General features: G+C 40.0%; 1 protein-coding gene across 1 annotated transcript; it reads right to left on the bottom strand.

Moving 5' to 3' along the window:
- Positions 1-751: 751 nt before the first annotated feature.
- Positions 752-3,884, bottom strand: LOC148196005 (uncharacterized). Its single transcript, XM_088095355.1, has 4 exons — positions 3,745-3,884; positions 1,532-2,853; positions 1,136-1,438; positions 752-900 (listed from the first exon to the last, which is right to left on the bottom strand). The coding sequence occupies exons 1-4, from the start codon at positions 3,882-3,884 to the stop codon at positions 752-754; spliced, it is 1,914 nt and encodes a 637-aa protein (XP_087951481.1).
- Between the last annotated feature and the right edge of the window lie 5,141 nt (positions 3,885-9,025).

Below are 9,025 nucleotides of genomic sequence, written 5' to 3'. Positions count from 1 at the left end.
TTTATTTTATTTTATTTTTCTATTTTTGTTTTTCTATTTTCTGTTTTTTTAATCTTCTATCTTGCTATCTTTTATTCTTTATATCTTCTCTATCTTTTTGTGCTAATAAATATTTTCTAGAGTTTTGTGCCTAATGCTTGCAGGATGCAATTCGGACAAAAATTTAACTATATGGGCACTCAATTCTACCAAAGTAATCTCAACTACTGGTGGGAACCTCCCTCAAGCATGGATCAAAGTCAATATTGCAAGCTGCCGGACAATTTGAGAATCAACCACAACAACAATGGCAGCAACAACCCTCTCTATCGGAAAGAAGGCCAACATTGGAGGACACACTTCAACATTTTTTGCAGGTGACCAGCTCCACTCAGAAAAACATTGAAGCATCATGTAAAAGGATGGAGATGAACCTTTGTTACATTAGTCAGAGTGTAACATCCCAAAATACAGTAATAACCATAAATTAGAATTAATTACATTGCAAAATCAAACAGTGCAGTCTTACACTAAAACTAACGTTCAAAAGTCGAACGACATTAATTACATAGTTAAATACGTTAGTACAAAAGTAACAAGAATTCGGGACGAACGGTTTTACAAAACCAAATAACCGAACTGCAACCTTAGATCTCTAAAGCTTTCAACCAGACTGAGTTCTTTCACCATCATAACCGAGACATGGACTGCTTTTCTGCTTAGGGCGTCTGCCACTACATTAGCCTTTCCCGGATGATAAAGCAGTTCAAAATTATAATCTTTTAAGAACTCCAGTCACACTGAACGGCATCACTACATACTCGTAGTGTCTGTAACGAGAACTGAAAGCAGTCTTCTGGATGTCTTCCTCTTTAACTCTAATTTGATGATATCCAGATCGCAAGTCAATCTTCGAGAATACTGTGGCCCCATGCAATTGATCCAACAAATACATCTATCCTTGGCAATGGGTACTTATTCTTGATGGTCAGCTTGTTTAATTGCCTGTAGTCAATACAAAGCCGAGAGCTGCCATCTTTCTTCTTCACTAAGAGAACAGGTGCTCCCCATGGTGATACGCTCAGTCTGATAAATTGCTTGTCCATCAATTCTTCAATCTGATTCTTAAGTTCAACCAACTCTACAGGCGACATACGATATGGTTGAACAGAGATGGGTGCTGTGGTCGTCACCAAATCAATGGTGAATTCAACTTCGCGAGGAGGGGGAAGTCTAGGTATTTCTTCCGGAAAAACGTCCAGGAACTCATCCACAACCGATCGTCCGTTTCTGTTACTACTGGACGATCGTTCTAAGTTCATTTCTCCCATCTCTTTGTCCTCGTGCGTCATTATCAGGAAACAGCTGGCGCCTTCCATAATGTCTTCTTTTAGTTGACCGAGCGTTACTGATAACTCTTCTTCTTCTTCAGGAAATACTAATTCCTTCTTACCACAATCTATGAGAATGCGATTGGTAGTCAACCAATCCATTCCTAAAATCACCTCCAAACCTTGAAGAGGTAAGCAGATGAGATTGACTTTAAACTTACGCCCCTCCACTTCTATAGGAAATCTGACGCACATAGTGGACGTCCTAACCTCGCCAGCCGCTGGGGTTGACACCACTAGGTCGAACTGCATCTCTCTCACTTCTAAACCCAATTTGCCAACGCATGCCTTCGAGATGAAGAAATGTGTTGCTCCCGAATCATACAATACACAGCAAGATCTACCATATACTAAGCAGGTGCTGGTGATGAGTGTACCTGAGCTTGCTGCCTCAGCACCCGTTATAGCATATACGCGCCCAACTGCTTGAGCCCAACCACCTCTTGGCTGATTCCTTCCAGCGTTCGGTGGTCTCATCATGGCTCGTCCTCCCGTGTTGCACTCATTTTCCAGATGTCCATTTCTTCTATAACGAACGCAAAATTTTCCTCCCATCAGTTGAGGACATGACGAGCGGTAATGCGGTCCTCTACACTGGAAACAGGTCACGTTTCCTGGTTGCCCAGTCTGCCCGACAATTACCACCGCTTGAGACCCACTGGAATTTGATGGTTGATTTGGACGAGTGTAGGAGGTCCTTCTCAGGTTAGTATTGTTTCTAGATACGATCGGTCCCCTAACCACCTGTTGTTGCTTCTTATGTCGTTCTGCTTCTGCCATATTCTTCTCCAATACTTTGGCCCTGTTGACCATTGCAGGAAATGACTGGATACACAGGCTGGATATTAACACCTTCAGATCACTCCTCAGCCCGTTTTCAAACTTTCTACATTGCCACTCCTCACTGGTAGCCGTAGTGTTGAAACAAACTAAGTGCTTGAACTTGTTCGTGTATTCGGAAACAGACATTCCACCTTGTACCAATTGCAGAAACTCCACTTCCTTGGCAAAACGAACGCTGTCAGGAAAATATTCTTCATAAAACTTGCTTCTGAATACTTCCCAAGTGATGGGACTGTGAGCGTCCGCCAAGATGGCCCTCATGCTCGCCCACCACTGGCTTGCTTCCCCGGTCAGTAGATACTCCGTGAATGCCAAGCGATTCTCGTCCGGGCACCTCTTGGCATTAAATATTCTATCCATGTCACGCAGCCATTGATCTGCCTCGTCAGGGAGGCAATTCCCACTGAATTTGGCTGGATGGTGTTGAAGGAAGCTTTCCAAGCTCCACTCCGCCTGGTGAATAGCATTGGAAGAGGACGCTCCTGCTGTATTCCTATTAGCGGCAATAATCTCCATCAACTGCCTTTGTGTAGCTTCAGAGTTGGCGCGAGCGGCCTCCAAACTACGTAAAGCAACAGCGTTCTGTTCCATCAAGGTAACGTTCTGCTGCTGCAACCTCTCTATTACCGATTCCAACAACCTGGTGTTGTCGAACACTCATGAGAGGGTCACACCTCCCACAAAAGTTGTGCATAAAAGAATGCAGTACAGACTAGGAAGTGACTCCTAGGTCGTCTCTCAAGGACCAAATTGCGGTTCAGTCTCAGATCAAACACGTAGTGGGGGGGTTTGTGAAAGGTTTGTGAATGCAATTGAACTCAACTTTAAAACACGACTGTAAACACAGGATTAAAACAGTGGTGACTTAGGTTAGGAAACGATGTTCAATAATGCAACAGATTATAGAAATATGAAGAAAACACTTAGCTGAAATACTATTCATCACGGTACTAATGATAAAAAAAAAAGAAATAAATGCTTAATGAGTAATGTGTCTCGGTCCATGCTAAGAAAGGAAGAAAAGAAAGGAAATTTTGTGGAGTAAGCCGTGTGCACTACAACAAGCGTGATGGTTATGATCTTCTCCTAAAGAAAGGAATGCAAGCTTCAGCCGTAAAAAAAAAATATGTGCTTCACTTAAAGAAAGGAAATAAAATATGAATCTCTTCCCTTAATCTCCGTGCAACATTTCTTTTTACCAAACAATTGAACTTTTTCCAAATGGCAACTACCATAACATTGCAGCTGGTACATCCACCAAGAAAGAAATAAAATAAACAATTGAAGCTCCACCCATTAACGTGCTGCACCATGAGAATTAAATTACTTATCCCCCAATGCCGTGACACTTACTCCAATCTAATTTCCATCTTATTTTTTTATCCACCACCGCATGTGCCATTCTTCTAGATAACCCTTTTTCTAAATTTTAATTACAATGACTTACTTTTCAATGACCACTCACTGCCACCGTTCAACACTTCATCATATGCACACCACTGCCCCAGTAATCACCGTGCTCACCACACACCTTCTCCAGCTCCTTGCCAATCTTCCGTGGAGCACCTCATTCCAGCACCTTGAATCACATTCTCGTATGTTCCCTGTGACAGCACCTCCTACCTTGCTTGCATCCCAGCCTTCAACCGTGTGCTTTCTGCTCCCAACCATCACCGTTCCATTCTTTTCCAATCCTACTGCACCGCTTCTACCGATTGTGTGCTTCCTTCAAAGTTTCCAGCCGTGACTCCATTTCTCTGAACACATAAATTCTCCAAATGAAAAACACTGCACCCTTCTTCCGAAATCACTCACTTCCTTGCCTTGCTCCCCCGCGCTACCTTTCTTTCCCTCTCGGTGGCTACTTCCAGCAAAGCAAACCAGCTTATGTGGTTCCCTTTCCGTCCAGCAAAAATAAATTCACACCTCCAAGGTTGCACATGGCTCTCTTCTCCACTACACCGAGAGCTTCGCTCCAGCAAAGTGAATCAGCATATTGAATTTAAAAGACAAAAACAACATTCAATAAAAGCGTAGTAACCAAATGGAAGCGGCAATGAGAAATCAGCAAACATGATAAAAAATCATTCCATTCCTTCAATTCATAAGCAACGTTCAGCCCCTCAGAAAATTTTCAGAACTACCATCGTCTCCAAAAACCTCAAGACCGAGAGTGTAAAAAAAGTTCCAAAATGCGTGGCGGCTGGGCCCTTTCTAAGGACGGGTGTCCTCCCTTTAATAGGGATGGCGTCCACACAAAAGAAAAACCCTAGGTCCAAGTCACTCATTTCTAATTTTTTTGGGTCTAATCTAATTTACCAAAAATTGACCCAAAATATAAGAGTTGATTCAAAAATTCTAAACTACTGAATTACAATTTAATTAATTCAAAATTGTCTGTGTGGAAAGTCTTGAATTTATTCGGCATTCTTCCTGATGTCCCAAAATGTATTTGCAAAATTTTCCTGCACTTCAAAAATGCACTTAATCAGCTCACAAAACCCAAATTAGTACAATTACAAATTTCCGACCAAATTAAGCAGAATTCGGAAAACGGGGAAATAACAACAATTAAACACAATTCCCTGGTTTATTTAACTGCAATAAACTAAATATAATTCAAGAAATAACGACTCATCAAAATAGACCACACTTAGTCTTTTGCACTCCTGGGCAAAACCAAGACGAAAACAGGGAACTACTCAAACATCAGGGAGGTGACACAGACTCGACAGACAGACAACAAAGACTCCAAAACAGGAACAGAAACAGAATTACACAGTTCTCCAGGAATCTGGACCAAGAAGGAAGTAGACAATATCCAACACAGAATCAATAAGAAAGCAGATACTCATGAAATCATCCAAGCAATTCAAGACATGGCAAAATGATCAATCAGCTCAAGAGGTGAATCAAAAGCAACAAAAACTCACAGATGCACTATCAGTGTTTCTCTCAAGTGTATAAGGTAAAGAATTTCAACTCAATGCACTCAAGAAAGCAAACAACAACAGACTTGGCAAACCTCTAATATCAACACTCAAAACATATGCATGTTCAAATCAAAAGGTCTTTTATGGGTGAAATGGGGCCAAGGACAAGGGAGGATAAATATGGATGAGAAGCTACAAACCAAAAGAAATAAAGGAGCAATGGGGAACAAGTGTAAACACAGTCAACTCACCCAAAACCTCTAATTCAATCCTCTTCTTGACTCCATTATTCACAAAATATTTTTTTTCTTTTTTTTTTCATTTTTTTTTCTCTATATTTTTTCATCCTATCTCTTTTCTTTTCTCTCTGTTTAGGACACAACTATAAGAGACAAGATACACAACATATTTACAAACATAAAACAAGAAGAGGAACCAACCAGCCAATTCATCAGAAACCCCAAGGAGACCACACTTGTTCCCAAAACACTACCAAAGCTCCAAAATTCCCTAAGGTTAAGGTAATCATGGTTTTTCACTTAGGGCTAGTGTATGAGCTTCAAAACAAAGAAATGGGGAAAGTATAGGCTCAAAAGGGGTTATCAAAGGATCAAAACAAGGTAAGCTTATTTGGCTAGAGAGGCTCAAGAACAAAACTGCCTTTATCACTTCCAAACATGCATATCAATCAAGAATTATCAACAAGAGTCAAGCCAAGGCATATGTGCAAGCAATCAAGAGACATATCACACACAAGGAAGAACACAAAGTGGCTCAAATTCTCACACAGGGCATTTGTGTCACAATCAATTCAACTCTCAAACATCATGATCATCTTCCAAGCAAAGAAAAGCAAGGGATTTCAAACCAATAAGTATCAATCAAGTGAAGTGAAAGACGAGTCTACAACTTTAACACAGTCCAGAAATGAAGAGAAACATGTAAAACTGTACACAAAACAAAACAAAAACAACCTAGAAAAGAAAAAATTTAACACGGAAAACAAAAATTAACAAAGAAAAATCAGAATCTCCCCCAATAGACCACACTTAAACTACACAGTGTCCTCAATGTGTCATAAGCATAAGATCAGAAATCAAAACAGTCAACAGATCATGGACAAGTGCAATAAAAGTAGGGAAAGGGGGAGAAGAGAGAAAGAAAACTCCCCTGGTCATGGTGGCAATTGCCAATTTTGGACTATCAGGGAGATGTCTTCCACCACAGGATTCAGCAAACAAGTTTTGAGGAGGAACAACTTCATCAGTACTGCCATATCATCCACAACGAGATGTTTCTTCTTTCTTTTCCCAGCAAACTGTTCCATCAGTAGCTTTCCTTCCACTGGCAGTTGTTCAGTGTGTGACACCGGAATGGAGATCTCTGGCTCAGTCAAAGAAGTAGCAGTACACTCTCCTTCATTAATCATGATTTCCTTAATGTCAGCACCTGCATTCTCATTTAATTCTGCAGCATGGTCATCAAACTCACAATTAATAGTCTGTTATACGCTTAGAATCTGTCTGTAGCACATAATCAATTTCAATACAAATCGGGCAAGAACCAGATTCACAATCACATTCAAAGTTCTCAGAGAACTGTGTCAGATCAAAGTCCAGTCCTAACTCTATAGAGTTATCAGATTGCACAGTTTCCACCTCAAAATCAATATTGATATATGCATCATCAACAGAATCAAAGGTCAGTTCAAGGCTATTATCATTCAAAATTTCATCACGGTAATCATGTCCATTCAAAACAACCTTTAGACCAATGGGTTCAATGGCTGATACTGAATCAAAAATTTTAGAATGGTCAATCAAATTTGTATCAGTATCAGTCATGAATCCTATAGAATCAGTGTGCATCAAATCACAGGCATTTGAATGTATAAGCAAATCAGGTAAAGTGTTTGGAATCTCAAGTTCAGAATAAACCTGTTTTTGCTCACTGAAATGTTTCTTACCAATCTCCAAGTCATCAGCTGCATCCTCAAGGCTATCATTTAAATCAAGGTCAGTGCAAGGATAGTGAACATCAGGTATGTCAATGTGCTCTACAGGGAATAATGAATCCACAACATGAGTGTGCACATGTGTATCAATATCAGAATCCAAAACAGGCTTAAATGGTTCAAGTTTTACCAATTCAAAAGCATTAAAATTTACTTGAACCTCAGATACATGAGTAGGGATTTCAAGTTTACAGTAAACCTGCTCAGGTTTTTCCTTTACTACCTCACTTGGATTTTGACCCGCCAGCTTGCAGAGCAACTTCTTTGCCTCTGTTGGAGTTCTGTCCATCAAAGATCCACCAGCAGCTACATCCACTAATATCCTTTCATTGTCCAGGAGCCCTTCATAAAAGTAAATCAAGAGCAAATGCTCTGAAATTTGGTGGTTTGGACAGGCTGTGCAGAGCCTGTTAAACCTCTCCCAATAATCTGCCAGGCTTTCTTCTTGAAATTGCTCAATGGTAGTGATCTCCCTCCTAATGTTGCTTACCTTTGCTGCTGGAAAGAACTTGTTGAGGAATCTCTGTTGTGTTTCCTGCCAACTATCAAAAGGATACTGGTATAGGAACCAGTCTCTTGCTGCACCTTGAAGGGACATTGGAAACACTTTCATCAACACTGTCTCCTTTGAAACACCAGGAGGCCTCATTGACAAACACACCAAACAAAACTCCTGAGGTGCCTGTATGGATCTTCATGTGCCAACCCATGGAATTTGGGAAGACTCTTGATCAGATCATATATCCAGTCTTGAGAATCTGTCATCTCCTCTATTGTAGTGCAAAACCTGTCTCAGACCTGGACTTCCACTTCAAACAAAGATTAAACCAAACATATAGAAACATAACATGGGGGAAAACCATTATTTACATAATTTGAAACTTCCAGAAACAACAACTAAATGCACAAAATACAAAAAATGATAAAAATCTAAAAACACAAAAATCGATAAAAGAAGTAAACCCAAACAAGACTAACTAAACATCCTAAAACACATCACGCAACACAAGACAAAACACAGCACACACTGACACAACAAAAAGACCTAAGACCGAACCATTGGTCCCCGACAACGGCGCCATTTTGATGAGAGGGTCGCACCTCCCACAAAAGTTGTGCATAAAAGAATGCAGTACATACTAGGAAGTGATTCCTAGGTCATCTCTCAAGGACCAAATTGCGGTTCAGTCTCAGATCGAACATGTAGTGGGGGGTTTGTGAAAGGTTTGTGAATGCAATTGAACTCAACTTTAAAACACGACTGTAAACACAAGATTAAAACAGTGGTGACTTAGGTTAGGAAACGATGTTCAATAATGCAACAGATTATAGAAATATGAAGAAAACACTTAGCTGAAATACTATTCATCACGGTACTAATGATAAAAAAAAAAAAAAGAAATAAATGCTTAATGAGTAATGTGTCTCGGTCCATGCTAAGAAAGGAAGAAAAGAAAGGAAATTTTGTGGAGTAAGCCGTGTGCACTACAACAAGCGTGATGGTTATGATCTTCTCCTAAAGAAAGGAATGCAAGCTTCAGCCGTAAAAAAAAAAAATGTGCTTCACTTAAAGAAAGGAAATAAAATATGAATCTCTTCCCTTAATCTCCGTGCAACATTTCTTTTTACCAAACAATTGAACTTTTTCCAAATGGCAACTACCATAACATTGCAGCTGGTACATCCACCAAGAAAGAAATAAAATAAACAATTGAAGCTCCACCCATTAACGTGCTGCACCATGAGAATTAAATTACTTATCCCCCAATGCCGTGACACTTACTCCAATCTAATTTCCATCTTATTTTTTTATCCACCACCGCATGTGCCTTTCTTCTAGATAACCCTTTTTCTAAATTTTAATT

This window comes from Vigna umbellata, chromosome 7 (genome assembly GCF_029865625.1).
Source record: "Vigna umbellata cultivar VRB3 chromosome 7, Vumbellata_1.0, whole genome shotgun sequence".
Taxonomy (NCBI): Eukaryota; Viridiplantae; Streptophyta; class Magnoliopsida; order Fabales; family Fabaceae; genus Vigna; species Vigna umbellata.
Note: the sequence above shows the minus strand (reverse complement) of the source record. Positions and strands in the feature narration are given on the sequence as shown.

Coding starts and splice junctions, on each gene's coding strand:
- LOC148196005 (XM_088095355.1), bottom strand. CDS start 3,884: ATGGTTGGGAGCAGAAAGCACACGGTTGAAGGCTGGGATGCAAGCAAG. Junction 2,854..3,744: donor TTGGCAAGGAGCTGGAGAAG/GTGTGTGGTGAG, acceptor CGACAACACCAG/GTTGTTGGAATCGGTAATAG. Junction 1,439..1,531: donor TCCTATAGAAGTGGAGGGGC/GTAAGTTTAAAG, acceptor GCATTCTCATAG/ATTGTGGTAAGAAGGAATTA.